The 20,776-nt window shown below is 30.7% G+C and overlaps 2 protein-coding genes across 5 annotated transcripts; one reads left to right on the forward strand and one right to left on the reverse strand.

Moving 5' to 3' along the window:
* The first annotated feature begins 808 nt into the window (after nucleotides 1-808).
* On the forward strand, nucleotides 809-9,034 carry LOC127258024 (uncharacterized). The gene is made up of 13 exons (XM_051284662.1): nucleotides 809-1,020; nucleotides 5,013-5,091; nucleotides 5,171-5,292; nucleotides 5,402-5,461; nucleotides 6,057-6,176; nucleotides 6,259-6,394; nucleotides 6,505-6,678; nucleotides 6,759-6,917; nucleotides 7,760-7,901; nucleotides 7,986-8,142; nucleotides 8,236-8,352; nucleotides 8,573-8,693; nucleotides 8,807-9,034. Exons 1-13 carry the CDS (start codon nucleotides 809-811, stop codon nucleotides 9,032-9,034), a joined length of 1,827 nt encoding a protein of 608 aa, XP_051140619.1.
* Nucleotides 8,664-18,786, reverse strand: LOC127258220 (nuclear cap-binding protein subunit 1). Of its 4 annotated transcripts, none has more exons than XM_051284991.1 (20): nucleotides 18,578-18,786; nucleotides 18,148-18,207; nucleotides 17,424-17,480; nucleotides 16,718-16,789; nucleotides 16,524-16,586; nucleotides 15,885-16,061; nucleotides 14,665-14,796; nucleotides 14,469-14,535; nucleotides 13,787-13,986; nucleotides 13,359-13,429; nucleotides 13,191-13,275; nucleotides 12,596-12,664; nucleotides 12,366-12,484; nucleotides 11,937-12,075; nucleotides 10,993-11,487; nucleotides 10,591-10,896; nucleotides 10,285-10,454; nucleotides 10,063-10,174; nucleotides 9,783-9,889; nucleotides 8,664-9,159 (listed from the first exon to the last, which is right to left on the reverse strand). In XM_051284991.1, coding segments are annotated over exons 1-20 (2,586 nt in total). In that variant the 5' UTR covers nucleotides 18,662-18,786; the 3' UTR covers nucleotides 8,664-9,158. The 4 variants fall into 4 exon arrangements, with proteins under 4 accessions (XP_051140948.1, XP_051140946.1, XP_051140949.1 ...); XM_051284989.1 differs by having other exon boundaries at nucleotides 8,664-9,176; XM_051284992.1 differs by having other exon boundaries at nucleotides 9,136-9,154.
* Nucleotides 18,787-20,776: the final 1,990 nt, after the last annotated feature.

The raw sequence follows: 20,776 nt of genomic DNA on the forward strand, positions 1-20,776 counted from the left end.
TGGCCAAATATCATTTCATTCTTAAATTAGATTAAGAGGATCGGAATTGTCATGGTGTGAGTGTGTTTTTTTATTATTTAAAAAATAGCACAAATTTTACTATACATGTTTTTCTGATTTAATACAAATTAAATTAATATTTAATGGAAAATTCTAAATAAAATTTTTATATAATATTTTCACTATTTTTTAATTAAAATGGTTTACTGCAAATTAATAATAGCGGTGTGGTTCAATTTTTCAAAACTGAGCCAAAATACATCCTAAGTATATATTCTGACTTTTTCTGATTTAAAATATATATATATATCTACAGAATCCAAAAACAATATTGAAAACAAAAGAAAAAAAAACCATAATTTTTGTATAAATAAGTAAAAAAAATAAATTATTAAATAAAAAAATATAAATAAGTAAGTACAATATATATCAAAAAATCGTATAGCAAAGCCGGTTGCCAACCTCCGTCGTACATTCCAACAACACGTGGATCAAAGAACCGTCCAACAAACCGCCGCCGGTACTCGAATTTGGACGGTTACGATGGCCCCAACACATCGCATCAGATTTCATCAGATGGACGGCCACGATTAGCCCATACAAATTCAACGTTATCCGACGGTTCTTAAAAATTTCCCAACAGAATAAAACAATACTAATAATAATCAGCGTCGTCGCCGGTCGCCGGAAAAACGAAGAAAATCCACAGAAGCGGTAACAGTAGTATTAATTAACCTAACTGGAAACTACACGACAAAATACGTATGCGCTCCACTCCAACCATCAACTAACTGTATATATACAGCCGATGCGGCGAATCCGTACGACCGGAACCCTAATCGTGCCGGAGCAACAGCATCGGCTTCCGTTCGTCGTCGGCGGAAATCGAATTCCGTTTAATGAACTCCAAGCAGTCGGCGATGGCTTCGGAGCAGAAGGAATTGGAGTGTCTCATGGATCGGATTCCGTGGAATTGGTTGTTGGTGGCGGCGCCAGCGGTGGAGTCCTTTGTGTTGCAGGGTAGAGATCTCCTGAGTCGTCGGAGAGCGGCGTTGTAGGAGTTTTTCCAGCGGCGGAGAAGGCGGAAGATTTTGGTGCGGAGGCGGTGGACGGAGAATCTGCGGGGACTGAGGCGGAGGGCTTTGATTCGTCTTAGGCAGTAGTATTTTCTGGTGCAGGGTGAAGATGCACTACTGCTACTGCTGCTTCTGTTCATCATTATTTGTTCCGACATCTGAGAGAGAATTTGTTATATATATATGTGTGTATATATATACGTAGAGAGAGAGAGAGAGAGAGAGAGAGAGAAAGGATGTTAGAAGTAAAAGGAGGAGGAAAGTGCGGGGAAAAGGATATGTGTCGGGTGGGTCGTACGCGCCGATGTACGTACGTATGTACATATTGGTGTGTTAATGTATTTGTGTGTTTGTGTGTGTTTTATTAGGTCAAATGATTGTAGTATATGACTTTTTGAATGCAAAACAAGTTATTAAAATAATTATTACAAGATAGTAAATAATAAAATGATAAAAAAAAGTCACAAATAAACGTGACATTTATTTGTAAAGGTTTTACTAAAAAGAATAATAATTGCAAAATAGAGTAGACTCGTATAATTTATAGGTATGTAACAGAGATAGGTTGCTATTTCGTAAATATTGCGTGTTTAGACTTTTTGCGTAAGACATCAAAATCAATAAAGAAATAAAAAGTAACATGAAAAGTTAACCTAACATAGTATTTAAATTGCACTTTTGTTTCTGTTAGAAAAAGGCACTTGTGGTTTGTTTGAATTTGATTTTTGTTATTCATATATATATAATTAAAAATATTACTTTCAACTTTTTATATAATACTAACAAATAATACTTTATATTTAAAATATTACATCAAAATAATCATTATAATTTAATATTTTATCATTCAAAATTCAAAACTTAACTCTCAAATCTACTATGTAACTATATATAAGTAGTATATACTCATCTTTTTAGTATAACCTCTATCAAGTTAATTAGCATATTGAAGCTCAAGCCAAACAATTTTTTTCTAAAAAGTTTAAAACTGAACTCTTGTTCATCTATAATACTTTATTTTATTTTCTAAAAATTATTATATTATACATTTATTTTTTTTTATTTTATTCAATATATTGCAGTAAAAAACATTTTATATTAAAAAATTACATTAAATATATATATTTATATTATATTATTTTAAATAAAAAATTTACAAAATATCCAAGCACATTAAAACACAATCAAATATCAAATATATATTTGATATTCATTTCTTTAATTTTCTTTTAAAAACATTAATTATGATACTTGTTTTCAATTCCAAACACCAAATCCAATCATTGATTCCCGCACAATTAAACAAATCCTCTACACACACTGTAAAAATAATATAAAAAATTGTGTATCTATTTTGTTTACATAAATACTACTCTTGAAAATTATGGTCTATTTATCAATAGTATTTTGTTTTTTTTTTTAAAAAAAAAATCATATTCAATATTTTTTTTACAATATATTAAATTAAATATCCAATTTTTTACTATTCCCAAAAGTTTCAAAATTTAAAAAACTTCTCTCTAAAATGGAGCCGGATTGTGGACTGTTTTAAACATATGTCATTTTCGTATGGGATGAAAATAATATTTAATTATAATAATTTTATTTTTTTTAAATTGTTAAATGTAAATGTGAAAGGGGAAGGGGAAGGAAAAATGAGCGCAATTGAAGGAGGGGGGCGGGCAAGTAGACAAAGGAAGAAAGAAATTTTGGTGACATTATTCAAGAGAGTTGTTAAATTAATTAAAATAATTATTAATGATATGATATGTGTTGTCTCTTTGTCTGTCTGCCACTCTGTCATCGCCCACCAACTTCTTACTTAATCAATCTTAATCTATTATTGATTTTTATATGAGATTATATTCTCCACGACGTGCTTTATTTATTACCTCACTGCTTCTAAATTTATTTTATTTTTCTTATTTATATGTGGATCCAATATATCATATCTATGTGTATATAGTTGAATAATTCAATCAAATCAAATCAATGCTAAGTCATAGTAATTATATATATATATATATATATGTGCATATAATGATGTCCTAGCATTTTTGACCACATATTTTTCTCTCACAAATTTCAAATATTGTTAGAGTTTTGGTCCTTTTTGACCGGTGTGGTTTCTCCTTTGAATTAATCCATGTTTTTTATTTAGATTTTTTTATCCTTTTTTTCAAGAGAAAGATAAAAATATGAAATAATAAAATTTAATGAAACATAATTTAAAAAAATAAATGTTGAAAATAAAATAACATAGTTAAAACAATGAAATGCAAAAAAAAAAAAAAAAAAAACAAACAAACATATTTTTATAAAAAAAATTTATGAACTAAATAGTAAAATTTTATTTGGAAAAAAAAGAAAAAAACAAATTAAGCGTAGCCTGAGTCTATCTATTTGTCAATTCATGTTATATCACGGTGTGTATGTATATTTCAATATTTAATATATATATATATATTAATATTTTTAATATATTTTTACTAGTTTCCTGATATCTTAAATAAAATTTAAGGCAAATATGTAAAAAAAAAAACACTTGTTAGTCATATCAATAAATAAGAGCTTCATGGAAGAATTAAATCATATATGGAAACATAATTTGAAATTTATTGGATTAAGTTTTCAACATTTGGAAAGAAGAATCTCATATCTACACGAGGTATGTCAAGAACTAATTGACCATAACCAATGCAAGTTACCATATTCAATGGAATTAAATAGGGTAAATAATAAATTTGACCAAGGGATGAACTTTGATGTTTTGGGATGCAAAAATGTTATAAATACAATAAAAATCATATGTAAAAAAAAGGAGAAGAAGTTGAAGATACAAAGAAAGAGCCTTCCATGTTGAACTATCTGTTTTTTGGTAGTATTTTATTTTTTAGTATTATTACGAGTAGCTAAGTTTATATTTCTAGTTCAATGATTGATTGATTGATGATTTAAATTATGTATTCGTGAGATTATTATTTTTTTATTAATTTTTAATATATTTATTGGTATTAGTAAAATTAATATGAAGAATATTTTGATTTATTATTTTATCTTTTATCGTACGTAATATATTTAGATCAAATCAATTCATAATCAATTGAATGGTTTGCATATGTAATTTTGTTCTAAACATTATATTGAAATATTGAAATTTTATATTATAGTAAATAAAATTCAATATGAATATAATCTTAAATAATATAAAATAAAAATAAATTGAAATAGAAGATTATAAGTGAGTGTTATTTTGAAATTTGTTGATAAATAATTAAGATGAAAAAAAAAAATTATTTTGTTCCATCGTGATTTGAAATTGATTTGAAATGAAGTTATGATTTAAATTTTTGTTTAAAATAGTAATTCAATGTGATGTTTTATAAGGAAAAAAAATATTTTTTATTAAAAATGGTACGGTCAATTTTAATTTGAAATCACAAATAAATTGAAATGAGAACAAATGTAAGTCTTATTTCTTTCATATATATTTTTCTATTTTTCGAATACGAAATTTATGCTTCTTATTATAGATTTACCGTTAATTTGTTTTATATGAGCGATAGTCTTTAATTTAAGTTTGCCCTTTTTCAACAACTACTTCTTAAGGTTGTTGTCTTTTTTTTTTCAAATTTTATTTTTACATCAATCTTATGATATTCCAAAACAACAAACATGCAGAATAAAAGAGCAATCAACAATGTTGCCTCCAAAAATGTTCAATCTTTTTCTGGGATTGATGATTCTGTTGCAGCAATTGTATATACTCGTCGATTCTCACGATTTGCAACAGTTAGTATTCTTATTGAGCTTTCAAACTATTTGTATCAACTTAAAGAGATATATATATATATATATATATATAAGAATTAAAAAAATTTCCATTGAACGAGAGCACTATTGTCACACATATAATTCGATTTTGTGTGATTGCAGAATAAATATTTCAGACAACATCGATGATGGCTCTTTGTCTTCACGTGGCGTGCAGCTCATTCAACTAGACGATCATCATGTAATTAAAATGGCAATTTTTTTTCTTAGATGATGTTTGATTAATTATGGCTTGCAAAATCTTATTGCATGTGTTGTAGGTTTCGATGAATAATGGAATAGTTAGCATTACATTGACAGTGCCGAATGGAGATATTTCGGAGGTCACATATAAAGGGGGCAATAATTTGCTCGATGCGAATATCAAAGAAGAAGACAGAGGGTATGGAATTTACTTTGTTAAATTGTATTTATATCGCATGTATTGTAATGTTACTCTATGTAAATTTTACTTTGGTTATTTCTTTTGATGAAAAATGACTTGTCTACAGGCGATGGAATATGGTGTGGAATGGCCTCGACCCAGGCAAAGAACGAAAGATCTTTGACGGGTAATTTTATCACGGCCTAGCGATTAATAGTGTCGAATGAACTTTCATCATTCAAATCAATCTATATATATTTGAAGTTTAAAATAAACATTTGAAAATTGATACTTTTATAGTATGCCATGAGTAAATATTTGTACAAAATTAATAAGTACATATCTTCTTCACTATATATATATATATATATATATCATGTAAATTTATTTTTCTATAGATTTTAAACGCATGAAACCCTATTTAAGAAACTATTGCACTCAAAATTGAAACTTATAGGTGAACAAAAATAAAGGTTGTTTCTATCATCAAATTAAAATAACCACGGCAATTTTATGATCTAGCAACCTTTTTTTAAAAAACAAAATAAAAAATAAAATTTCATTTTTGTGTAGACTACAAGGAACGAGTTATACAGTTATACAACAAAATGAGAATCAAGTCGAGATTTCTTTCACTCGATCATGGAATTCGAGTAGCTCTGCATCAGTTCCTTTAAACATCGATAAAAGGTATGCTCTATCTGTCAATTTACCTTAATTCTAACAATACACTTTTCATAAATTTGTTGAGTATGGTCAAAATTAAATCAAAATGTATACAGATATGTGATGCTAAGAGAGTCATCAGGATTTTATTCTTATGCCATATTTGAACATCCTAAAGAAAGGCCGGCTTTCGGAGTACAAGTAGGCCGACTTGTGTTCAAGCTTTCCGGGGACAAGTATGTATTAATTACGACTTCTTTGTGGTTTCAAAACTTAATAATTAGCATGCAATCTAAATCCTTGTCAATTAATATATAGGTTTAATTACATGGCGAGGTCAGATACAATACAAAGATACATGCCAAATGGTAAAGATCGAAGCACCGGGCAACCTCTTGATGTTAAAGAAGCTGTCCTTTTAACAAATCCCACAAACCCTCTTTTCAAAGGGGAGGTTAGTATATATATATATATTTAAGAAAAAACATATTTTTTTTCATTTAACCTAATGGTTCACAATATTACTATTCTACTAACTAATTAACATCCATTTGTTTAATTAAGGTCGACGACAAGTACTTTTATGCATGCCATAATAAGGATAGTCAAGTCCATGGGTGGGTAAGTAATGAAAATAGACCTGTGGGAATTTGGATGATAACACCAAGCAATGAGTTTCGAGCTGGAGGACCATTAAAGCAAGATCTCACTTCTCATGTCGAAGCTACTCTTCTTTCTGTAAGTATATATATACATACTATGTGTGTGTTTCTTCTCATTTTTGTCATTAACTATTGAATTTCCTTTTGAATGTAAAGGTTTTTAACAGCAGACACTATGTCGGTGATGATATTGATCTTAAATTCGACAAGAACGAGTATTGGAAAAAGGTTATTGGGCCCCTTTATATTCATCTCAATTCCGAGGCTTCTGCTAAGACAAACCCTTCTGTCCTGTGGAATGAAGCCAAGCAAACAGTAAGAATGATTAATATTCTTGAAATATGATGCTCCTTTTGAAAATTTATAAAAAAGTAGTATTCAATTTTCTTGTTATTAATATATAAAAATATATTCATTTTCATAGAAAATATCACATCTATCATGCAATCATTATTTTATTTAAAAACTAGCATAATTATTCTTGGGTTTATTTCTTTCTCATAGCAAGTTTTTTTGAACATTTATGTTCATATAAAAATGTATGAAATTGTTAGGTACACCGTTTCATTGTGTATTGTATTTTGTTTATTTACTGTCTAAATATATCTTGTGCTATTTTTATTAAATCATTGGGATATTAAATTAATTTAATTATCAGATGATGAAAGAGACAGAAAAATGGCCATATGGTTTTCCGGTTGCAAAAGATTTCGTTAAATCCAACGAGAGGGGGACTGTTTCTGGTAAATTTCTTGTTTTTGACAGGTAATAATATTAGGTTATGCATTTTTATTTCAATATTTTTTGGGGTTAAATATCAATATTATAATATACTACCAAATAAATAAAATATAATTATATAAAAATATATAGGTCCATAAATAAGCAAGCGGTAGCAGCAGCGTCAGCGTTTGTAGGAGTGGGAACTCCGGGACCTCCTGGCTCATGGCAGACTGAAAGCAAGGTATGATATAGTAATTTTTTACTAGTATTCTATTTTAATTTTTATCTGATTTAATTTAATAAAATATTATTAAAAAAAACCACATAAAATTTTTCAAAAAACACATATACTAACAAAACATATCGGACGAATGTGATACTTACTATCTATTATTCAAGTCTAACTTGCTTACTAGCTCAAAGTGAATGTGTAGGGTTATCAATTTTGGACAGAAACGGATGCGAGTGGAAAATTCACCATAAAAAATGTTGTAGCGGGAACCTACACTTTGTTTGCATGGGTCAATGGAACTCTTGGAGACTACGCTTCTCCTTCTCAAATCATCGTCACCTCAGGTGCTATTTATTATTCTGTATTCCATTGTTTAAACTGATTGACAAAAACAATGATTTTTGGGTGAGATTGTTACAAAACTGCAGGATCGAGTAGTGATGTTGGAAATGTAGTTTTTGAGCCCCCGAGGAAAGGCGCTACATTGTGGGAAATCGGCGTTCCAGATCGTACGGCAAGGGAGTTCTTCATTCCAAATCCAAGACCCGAATACAAGATTCATAAATATGGAACTCACATTGAAAAGTAATGAATTCCTGCAAATTTCAAGTTCAAACTCAAATTCCATAAATCTCTTACCCTCTCCTCCTCTTCCTTTCTTTGTCAAATCCTCTACAGAATCAAACAATACGGTCTTTGGAAGCGCTACCAAGATATATATCCAAATGATGATCTTGTTTTCACTATCGGATCGAGCGATTATAAAAAGGACTGGTTCTACGCACATGTTACAAGGTACAACCTATTTTCTATTTGCCCTTTAGAATGTCATAATAAAAGTGAGATAATATATATTTAGGGTATCCTAATATCTTATTTTCAAACTCAACTGGTCTTCATCAAAGAGCTCAAGTTCACTTAACAAGCCAAATGTGAACTTAATGACCCGAGCTTTTGAGTAACTCTGTTCCAGTAACAGCTCTAACCACAGTATGTAATTACCCTTATATTTCAGGCAAGTTCAAGGAAGTGAATACAAACCAACGACATGGCGAATTCAATTCAAGCTGGAGCAAGTCAAAGCAAATTACACTCTACAATTGGCACTTGCTTCCGCAAATCATGCAGACATAGAGGTAACAAGCAAATCTCCATTGTTATAATTCTCAAGTCAAAATAAAGTACAACTTTTACCACAGCATTTCCATCATATGCTAATAGCTATTCATTTATGCATATGTTATTGAAGGTTCGTTTTAACGATCCAAAATCTGTGCCGCATTTCACTGCTGTAACCAAAGGGAAAGACAATGCAGTAGCAAGATATGGCGATCACGGGATATACCATATTTATAGTATTGATGTAGGTGGACGATTGCTTCTAAGAGGGCAAAACACAGTATACCTAACTATAACAACTAATCGTGAGTATACAGAAGTCACGTATGATTATATCCGTTTAGAAGGATCACCTTGAGATATATGCAGAGACTTCATGTTCTTTGGCCGGAGCATCAGATTTCACATTTCAATAAATATTTGGATGCAACATATTCTGATGATTCTTTAAAATGAACCTTCGAAAGCAATCCTTTTCCTTTTCTACATCAATTTGAGCACTGCAACCAGTCAACGTGAATTTGATCCAAAATGCTTATAGTTTATGCATTTGGTTCATATCATGTTTCACAACTGTAAAGATACAAATTTCTTTCGTATTGGGTTATAAACTGTAACTATTTAGCCTTTAAGTCCTTTACAACTTTCTCCTTTTCTAGTTTTGAATGTTTGCCTTACTGTTGCCAAATTATTTTTTACATGTGTGAATAACAGGGAAAAGGGTATAATTAGACATAGGAATAGGGTAACATTCAAACCCTATAGATAGACTATCAAACCAGTATTAAGTTTTGGCACAAGAAATAAATGAAAGCCCTATAATTTAGAGGGAATTGCACTGTTTATAGAACTAAACTGTAACTCAGAAGCACTTGGAGAAAAGGTAAAATAACAATGAAGATCTTTCCTATAATGAAAAAGGAGTAATACAACAGCAAGAACTTTTCCTTGTTAAAAATTCAGAGAAAGGATCACCCAATCAAAATAAAGTACTAATATGATCTATAAAACCATGATTCTACAAACATGATAAAACTCTAGTAAGAAATGCTGTCACAAACTCAACATCGCTTTCTCGGATGAGTAACGGAGGTACAAGAACTTACTAAGTGTCAATGGGTTGGCCCAGGCCAGTGTATACAGCTTTCCTAAAAAGTGGATGAACATCCTCTGTTAATATCTCCGCATTTAATCTCTCAACTAGAGGCCATATCTGTTAAATAAAGAAAAAATGAAGTGAAACACAAGAGTGCAATACAAGGAAGACGCTGCATGATCATTGACCACTTCAGATATCAAAAATATTAAGCAGACATCATTTGCATATCAAAAAAAACAAAAGGTTGTTCAGCATGAACAAAGAAATGTAAAGTCAATATGACTAACCACTGAAGCATATTGACGTGAAAAGGCCTTGACATAACCCAGGGTGGTTAAACACCACTGTTCCTTTTCACCAACATTATAACCATTTGTGGTCCTGTCCCCGTTGGGTTGACTGCAATTAGCAGTGATACATGCAAAAGAAATTGGCAATCAGGAATAGATAATAAAAGACAACAAATTTTCAGTTACACACGAACAACCAGAATGGGCATAGAAGGCAACCTTTTCTCGGATTTTTCACCCTCTTTGTCCAACTCCATTGTTGGAGCATCTTCCTGGTCAACAACCATCTCATCTGCTGCCTTGCTAGATTGGTGCAAGGATCCATCTGTTTCTCGAAGCGGTTCAGCCAACACATTACAGAAGCTTTTGTACAAGAATAGAAATAATTCCTGCAACCATAGATATATATTAAATTCACCAGATTTAATACTCTCAAATTAGACAAAACATTTCAAAAGGGAATATATAATAAAATTGGGCACATGACTAAGTATTAATCAAAACATCACAACTATTTTCGCACACCTCAATCTCATTAATAACTTGTGAAAAAACTGCCTGTTTGGCTTCTAATGATTCACGTGCAGAAGTTTCCGCCTCTTTCGTTCTCTCAGCACTTGACTTCAAGCGCTTCATTTTAACAGGGTTTTCAGCAAGGACAGGTTCACCATCTACAAGAGTTAGAGTTAGCTTTGACTGTGCATCCTCCAGCTCAGCTTGGGCTTTCACTGCAGCTTCTGTAGCTAAAGCAGCACTCGTCTTGAGGGACAAAATCTCCTTTCTTAGATCAGTCAAGCGATTGAATGTCTTAGTAACAGCATTTTTCAGTATCTATAAAATGAACAATTCCCCATTAGGCCTTCTTTTGTTGAAGTAAAAAGTGAATAGCTAAATGAAGATATATAGTGCTTCCTAAAACAATCATACCTCCCATGGGCGATCAGAAACATGAAACTGATCAGAATTTGATGTTGAGAAAACCCATTTCACTATAGCCACATTAGACACGAGGCGATAGCCCATCATTCTATCGATAGTTATCGCAGCCATTTGAGCATTGTTCTTCCAGAGAGAATCAACTTCAGAAATCAACATGATTTGCCTGTCCTGATCTGGACAGATTTTAGCAAAGACTTGACCATACCTCTCCAACACAGTAATCAAATGAGTAAAGCTCTTAGAACCAATATTCAGGAAGGTTTGAGCAACCACTCTGAGTGTAACATCAAATCCGTGTTCTGGTAGCACATGTTCTTCAATCCACGAAATAATTTCACGAGAAGCTGAGCGGTCTTTGACCATTTGATTAAGTTTTGAGGAAATTTCACGCTCGGTTTGATCGCAATCTTCTGCACTGTATTTGAAATTTGGAGTGCCTCTTGGTGGAAGCAACTCTTCTAAAGCAGGGGCACTGTCAATGCTCTACAAGCCCAGCCAAATAAAACGACAATCAATTAAAGCCAACCTTATTATTTGTGGTTGAATTATTCCCCATGAATTAGCTTCAAATTTTAAACACGTGCAACATTAAAGAAAAATGAAATTGATGAGCAAAATTTTGCATTGGTAGGATGGATAAACAACAGCAAGAGTATAGCATATCAGTGGAATGCATTTTACCAATCTCAAGTCAATAAGAAAATCAATAGTGTGATCAGAATAGCTACAAATTTGTATAACCTCAAATATAAATAATGAGTTCCGACGTCAAAATGACAAAAAAAATGTAGCAAAGAAATGTTCAAAACAAACAACATAAAAGCTTATCAATTGAAATAGAGATATTATCTGGGGGACAGATATAATATATATATATATATATATATATATATATAAAGAGAGAGGAGGAGTCAATAAAACAAGGAGATGACCTGTTTAACTTTGTCCCAATATGATAACCGCACTTCCCTTTCCAGAACCTCCTGAACAAACACACGTTGTGGTGCCCATTTTGGAAGATCTAAGACATGAGCCCATTCTTCCCATGGCCAAATGAATTGAAAGTTTGATCTGCAAATACAGTGCAAAGATGTAGCAGGATATAATAGCTGTTTCCAATCATTGTTCACAAAATGGAAAATACAAATTGACACACTGAAGGGATCATTTCTTTAATGAAACTACAGAGAAGAGAAACCCTTAATGAATATTCCATATTAATGCATGAAGTAGATAGCGCTAGAGAGATACTCAAAATGAAGTAATGTCAGCATCACACATTAAACAGCCTATGATACTCTTATCTGAGAAAAATTAAAATAATAAATAAGATTTCAGAAGGTATAATACTTCTGACTTACAGATGATGTGAGAACCAAAGGATAAGACGAGAACGGCACTCCATGTCTAAATCACTAATCTTATCAAACAGTGAACGAACTGCACCAGCTACAACTGCTGGAAAGGCACCAGGAAGAGCCTGGAATGTAACCTTGGCATTAGAACAGCTATGGGCGCTTGATAGATTAATAGGCAAATACAGATGCAAAGGAACATGGAAATGTAATAAATAGAAACTATTGGAGCATACCTTGCAGAGATCCATAATCACTAATGTGTAATACATCAGCTTGAAAGGAGATTGGGGTAGTAAGAGAATCTGCAAGTCACGAATAAGCATTCATTGAAAAGATATTATCTATATGAAATACAAGATGTCGCCCAATGATAAGGAGTTCAAAGCATCTAATAGGTAAGACTACCCCCTTCTACAACCAAATAATTTCTTTTTATATAAAAGTGATTAACCATATGAACTGCATGATATCACCAAATGATAAGTGATCTTTTAAAGGCAAGAATCCTTCCTACAAGCAATCCCTCACCCACCAAAATTAAAAGATATACATATCTTTCTACCTGTCTACAACATTGGTTTTGTTTACACATTTTAAACTAGCCACAACCAGATAGCTCGCAAGTCTTCCATATTGAACTCTTTTTCATATATAACTTATACATTGCTGCTGCATAATATCTACTCAGAGAGTAAAATTTAGCGGTCCAAAACCTTTTGGTTTGGAAATTCATTTAAGATATCTAGTAGAAAGGTTCAGATCATACAAAATGAATTCAATTCAGAAAAAATAATAATAAACAAATAACCCAATACCATCAATTCATACCTGAGAAAATATGGTCTCAGCCATAAGGTACTCGTATCGAAATGGAACTGGCAAGCCAACCATATAAGAGGCACATTCCTTCCGGCTAGCTTTGCAGGAAAGCAAAAATAATTACGATGACCAACACACCAAATAATAATAATAATAATAAACAAACACTATACTAACCATCCATTTAAGAAAAATAGCACGTCCAGCAAATACTCTTCCACAACGAACCGATCTATTGGCTGCAAATGCTGCAATAAGAAGGTACTACCAACTTTAGGCATATGACAAAATGATTACAAAATGAACAGATTCAGACAAACACTATGCGAGGACCAGCTATCATAATAAAATCTCCGCTTAATGTTTGTCAAGCTTAGCTACTTCTGAATAGCTCTACCACAGGTAAAATATTATGTTCGACTTCGAACTATTTTTGGTGGTCTAGAATTGATTAAAGACATCCAAATCAAAATCATGTATCCTTGGAAAGCTGATTTATTTATGCAGACATATCAAAATCTTTAACTATTATCATAGAGACAAAAAAGTATGTGTACGAGTAAACAGTGAACATAAGAAGAATAAATCAAAAATATGTTGATTACCTCGGTCTTACTCGAAGGGAAAATATTAAGTCTTCTGATACGCTGAGGATATTTCTGTTCAGCTTCATGCCTTTGTTTACCACGTGCAACTTCCGATGATGGTGCAGGAGGATCAGGAAGGTCAGGGCAGTTTATGGGACCAAAATCATGAGACTTTCCACCAACCAACTGTGGTTCAAATGGAAGGTGTGGTCTGGGAACTGAAGAGAACGTAGAACTTAGACAACAACTTCATTTGATAATTGATGTATATGCATGCGTTGGCATATGTGGCATAGACGGCTAATAATTATTAACTTTAAATTCAATTACTAATTGGGCCTCACTATAAAATCTGCCATAAACATATTTCCATAAAGCCAATATTTCACTAACCATTTTCAACAAGTGATATTTATTATTATTAGGTAGATACATATAAAGTAAGATTTTTCAATTCTCAAATTAGACTTCTTAATCCTACAATGCCAATCTTATTCATAAGGACAGACATGAAAACCAGTTTTACAACAAAGTTCACTTAGAGAAATAACCCACCCTTTTCCAAGGTATAGAAATGTTACCAAGGTCACCGCAAGTAACACATAATACATAGTTCATTGAAGATGCAGAAAAATAACCTAATATATTTTGATGTATTGTTATTGGATCTAAAGTATACAAATAGAAACAAAAAGAATACCACTATCCAGTTTCCATGCCTTGCTGGAAAGATCTTGAACCCTGCTCCAGAGATCCTCCAAGAAATCCTTGAAGATGAATACAATAAAACATAAGAGAGTGAATTATATGCCTTGTCTACTTCCAGGTCAAGTCAAGATATCCCTTTTCAAACATTCTTGCATAACATGCAAAACTCTCATGAATAAAAGGCATACCTTTCCAGCTTCACCTTGATCACTTTCATAAACATTCTCAAACACAGAGCAGCCAGAATCAGAAACATGTTTTCTAATACTCATGTAGGCTTGAATTCCCACCATAACCCTATCAATCTCCTCAGGAACTTGCTGGACATTAAATAGCATAATTTAAGTCTTTAAAAATGACATCCAAACTAGAAGACCTTAACCAGGAGTTTAGTCACCAGGAGATTAGATGAAGTTGTAGCAAATACAAACAGGAAATAATAGAAACCAAAACAAGGGTTTAGATATGTTTTGGAAGTGTTTTGGAGTTTTGGTAATAATAAATAGATGAGTGAAAAACAAATCTTTCGTATGATGTAGAAAGGTATTGGAAGTGATGTTGTCTACATAAATAGGTTTTTTGATATACTATTTTAAATGAAAATTAGGTATTAGATGTGATATATTTTAGAAAAAGAAATTTTATAAATAGTTCCAAAACAAGTTTGAAAGCATATGTAAAACAAAGGGAAAATAAGTAACCAATATACTCGTAACATGTGGCTCATGATATCAGATGAGATTCATAAACTTACATTAAGCTGAATCAGTAAAAAATAGTCAAATTCAAACTTACGCTACCAAAGGATTGAAAATAAAACCCAAAAAATGTTGTCCGAAAGTGCATGAAGCATCAATAAAAATTTATCCGATAACATGTGCATGAAATTCCCCATAATCCAGACAATTTGTATATAGCAAGCCAAATACTTCCATTCCTCTAAAGCAGATCAATATTCCTATAAAGACTACATTTTATGCACTTTCTTCTCTTGTATTAAGTTGAAAATTGTCAGTCGCATAGATATCACTGGAAAGGTAAATACATATTGATCCAATTTATGTCTTACAAACCATAATATCAATAAACATCACTATTTCTTCGTTTAAACAAATGTATCATTAGCACTCCAAGGTTCAGCGACACAGTACACTGCCACACAAAGGTTGGGAGAGGGTATTATTCCTTCAGAAAATGAGAAATATAATTTTAAAGATGACAAAATAAGCTGATAAACTAATAGTCCAGATGAGCATACTAATCCATTCATTGAAGTAGAAAAGGTAGCATGAAACGAAGGACACAAGCCTCTAACGGTAACAATCAAAATGAACTAGACAATCACCAACATCTTATCAATAACAAAATAATTTATGCAACGCAGAAAAGTAAATAAATAAAAAATTACCTCAACAAGTTCTGCTCCTCCCCAAGGGAGGCATGATAAAACACATACAATATAATAGTCAGCACAAGCTTGCCAGGATGGATTTCCCTTATCTTCATCCACTGCGGTTGCAGCTGATGATAAGAGTGTTTCAAACAAAACTACCAAGGAATTTGGTTGGAGAACTTTGCTGCACATCTGTATTGCGTTGATCAAGAACAAAATCAGCAATAAGATAGTATCTAGACATAAAAAGTTTCTAATGAGTTAAAAAAGAGGAAACTCGTAAGCACCAGCTCAAGTGGTCTTATACTAATATTGGCAAAATTATTCTCTCAGGATAATCTTATATTCAAAAAATAATATACATAAAGAAATGATCCAACCCAAGCTAATTCCAATGGAACACCCTTTTGGGTAAAAAAAAAAAAAAATCAGATTAAGCAGCAGAGCACTGGATGTGGCAGTTGAGCATAGTTCTAAACCAACGAGTAACCACTTGATTTTTATGTTTAGAAGAGTTCTTGAATGGATACGCACTCTATCATAATCCAATTAGAAATTTATAAACAAAATGAAGTGCAAAATTCAGTTATTCGGTCAAATCATTGATGCAAAGAGGTAAGCTGCTATGTAAACAAAGATTCATATAATACATACCAATGCAGTAAGGAAACGCAGAAGTATGCGGATTGTATTACATTTTCCTTTATCTAAAGCAACCTGTCAATAATCAAGAAAACTTGAATTATATCAAACAAACATCAACAATATTTGGTTCTTCTGAGAAAGTGAACTACCATGAGAAATTAAGCATTGGTATTGATAATAAGTTTGCTTATATGATTTTTTACCTGCAAATTATCATGTGTAATTTCAACAATTTTCCTGACAAAATCTTCATCTTCCAGATTTAATAAGCCAATCTGCATTAGGAGAAGTCTTAGTTGGAACACACGAAATAGCTTTTCACTCAGAAGTTATAAAAAATCATATATGCATATAAGAGAGAAACCACAAAACATAGTATCTTAGTCAAACACACCAAATAGTTTTGAATGTTGTTGAAGCATTTAAGACACACGTTTTGTTATGGATTTGCTCAAAGCAGCTCACCCAGTTATTCTGGTTTAGAAGACTACTGGCTACTAGATTATTTATCCATTAAGAATAAAACAATAGGGGTGCAACTAATACATCCATATAAAGTATTTAAATACCTGCCAAGATATCCCTAGAAACTATCTAGTACTCCTTTCAATGATACCGACAGTATATGCATTCAGTGACAGCACAAAGAACAAAAATAACCCAGTAAAAACCATGGGAATACAACTTCATCCCTGAATCTACACATGTTTCTAATTAACTTCTCAGAGCACTCATTTCCAAATATATGCTTCACACATCAATGTTAATAATGTATGTAACATATCAGTTACATGCAAATTGTAAACCTTAAAATGTCTCTCCTGTCATTGATTCACATAGAACACAGTAATGAACATGTAGAGCATGAAAAAGGCAGAGAAATATAACTTTAGTTGGGAAGAAGCGTACCAGTGTTCCATACAAAGGAATTTTATGAGGCAACTGTTCAGCACATTCAAGAAGGAACTGCCAGAAATAAGAAATTAGACCAGGCAGCTTGAGTAATATAATGATAGAAAATTACAACGGATAAGCAGCAGCTTATATAATAGATACAACATTCTGATATATATATATATATATAAAGAAAGAATACAGAGGATACACTGTAACTGATTGTAGCTTAAAAACTGTTAATCTTAATTTTGCAGTAATCATTTATAAGAATCATAATTATACATAAAATGACCCTTCAGCCCAGTCGGGCTAACCTTATGACTAAATGCTTCGATATTATAACTTCTTGTTTTAATAATCATAAGTTCATCATTGTATTATAAAACAAAAACCTAAGTGTTCAAGTTCACTTAAATAGCTTATACAACAAAAGCCTAAGACTGTCACTGATTGTAGCTTAAAACTGTTGCTCTTGGATCTATAAGCCAGCGGAGCATTTTGTAAAATTAATCTATATGGATATATTGACTAAAACAGGCAAACATAATACAATCACACGTATTCATCTTAAGATCTTTTGTTGAAATATTATAACAGCTTTCAATAAACTAATAAGTAGGAAACACTCCCTATAGTTTAAAAGGCTTAAGATAATAGTTACTGTGCATCAGTAAAGATTAACCAACAAAATCAAAACAAGGCCAAACTACTGTAGAAACGGAATCAAAATCCTCACAGAAGAGATTTCATCACTGTCATGCCCCAATTCTCGACGAACCACACCAAAGCAAGTCTCCTGCAATGCAACTAACAAAGATTACAATAACATACACGGCTCAAAGGTAAAGGCCAGTGAAATTGGGAAATAAACGGTGAGTTATCGGGGAGCATTTTCAATAAATTACTAAGAAACCGCATAATCGAGAAAATAAAAAGATAACTATCAAAGGAAAAACAACCTTGAAAGCGCCATTATTTCCGGGATTAGGGTAACATGAGTGAAAAATCAATTAGCGAATTTTCAAGATTTTCAAAGCTTTTAAATCAAATTTCTTGCACAGCGGTGTAAAGAAGAATAGCTAAATAAGGCTATTCTTATGGAAAACAAAAGCAGAAGCAAAAGATCAAACATTGCAGAAAAAAATCGACGAGAGTCGAAGACAGACCAATTGGTCCTTGTAGTCAGCATTTCCGCCGTACTCGGAGCATTTTTCTCCGAGACGAAGCACCAGACTCCTCCAGCTAGACATTCCGGCGGTGGAAGCTGAAATCTCAGGAAAAGGGCAGGAGAGCGACGGCGAAGGGTTTAAGCAAAATTTATGGTGGCGAAGAGGCGCGGCATCGAATGACACAAGCTATTGTCTTCCACTTACCTTTTATAAATCCGGGTGGCTTTTGGTTTAATTTTCATTTTATAAATTTCAAATATATATACAGAGGGGTGTGTTTATTTTATTAGTTTTGAAAAAAAATTTAAATTTAATATTAAAATAATACTCCCTCCCGTTCTAAATACCGTGTCTAAGGGGTGTAAGGAGGTATAATCAGTAGATAATTAAGAATGTATTAGTAAAAATAATATAAATAATTATAAATTAAGATTAAGATAACTAATTAGTTTAATTAAAATTAAAAAAAAATTAAAAATTTAAAATGAAATTAAAGTAGATAATCATTTTCCAAAAAATGAAAGTGACATGGTACGTGGCACGGACAGAAACGGCAGCGTGAACATGGTATCTGGGACCGAGTGAATATTTGATAGAATGTTTGTGATTGAAAAAAGTTGAATGATTTGGAGTAAAAAAAAAAACCCTAGATAAATATCAAATTAAGTATTTATTTATATTTATTATATTATATTAAAATTTAATTTTAGTATTAAAATAAATTAATTTGTATTTGAAATAAATAAAAATATAAAATAAAATTATCTTTTATTCAAACTATTGTACCACCGTACAATTACTTTAGTACAAAAATATAGAAATAAAAATAAAATTCATTTATACAATGCAATTATGGTATTATTATTTTTGGTTTCTCTATCAAATTTATGTTGATTATATTTATAATAAAAAATTTTATTTATATCCAATTTTATTTTATTATGTTTGTTTTAATAAAATAATAATCTTTTTTTTTATTTAGCTCATATATATACATATATTATCAATTTCATAATAAAATTTTTATTATAATTCTAATTTATTTTTATCTATTATATTTTAATATTAAAATATTATTATTATTTTAAAAAAATTTTATGTCTAAATAAATTTACATAAGTTACCGGACGAGAGTAATTATTTTTATTCAAAAATTATAGAGTAATAAATTATTCTTTTCGCTCGGTTCTAAATGTCTTATTTATATTTTGTGTTATTACATTAAAAATATCTTTATATTTATATAAATTTTTGCACAAAATTCATTATAATAGTATTATAAGATAGTAAGATTGTTTTTGTTTTTTTCTCTTATTTGTACTATGTTTTCATATAATAACTAATAAAAAGAATAGGACCCAGAATCGGAAGGTAGTATATAATATATATTTTATTAAAATATACAAAATACTTAAGGTTTATTTGTTTAGTATTTTGATTTAAAATATATTATTCTATATGAATTGTACAGAATTATATAATTATATGAGATATATTTTCCTCTGTACCTAAATAATTTATTAAAACAAAAATACAAAACAAACACACACTTAATAGTATTATATAGATATATATTAATATAATTATTAAAGTCACACAATTTGTAAAAATAAATATATTATTTTATTTCACACAATATTACATTGAAATAATAAACAAATCCATTATAATTTTTTTAAAAAAATAAAATCTCAATTTCAAATAAATTTAAACAAATTTATTTTAATTTTTATTGTACTTTGCATTTACATTTACACATAGTTTAATGTAATAATTTATTAAATGACATAGTGAATTTTAATGTGAAATATTGAGTGTATAATTTATTATAAGTTGACTCCTACATTGAGGTTATTGATTCAATTTAATATTTTAAAAAAAAGTAAAATAAAATGTGAAAACACACCCATATACAAAGGTATATTCTTTTTATTTTTATATTGATTTTTCTTATTTAATTTAAATGATTTTAAACAAAAATAATTATGTAATATAATACTACATCCGTCCCCTTCCAATTTATTTATCTACTTTTTGCATATTAATATTTGAATACTTATTATTATATCAAAATATAATACAAATTAATAAAATATAAAAAAAAAATTATTAGTGCATCATACTATTAATGTAATAATATTTGTAAAAAATTATATAAATATAAAAATATTTTTAATATTAAAAATAATAAGACCA

The sequence above is a fragment of the Andrographis paniculata genome, unplaced genomic scaffold, assembly GCF_009805555.1.
Source record: "Andrographis paniculata isolate CXL003 unplaced genomic scaffold, ASM980555v1 Contig59END, whole genome shotgun sequence".
Taxonomy (NCBI): Eukaryota; Viridiplantae; Streptophyta; class Magnoliopsida; order Lamiales; family Acanthaceae; genus Andrographis; species Andrographis paniculata.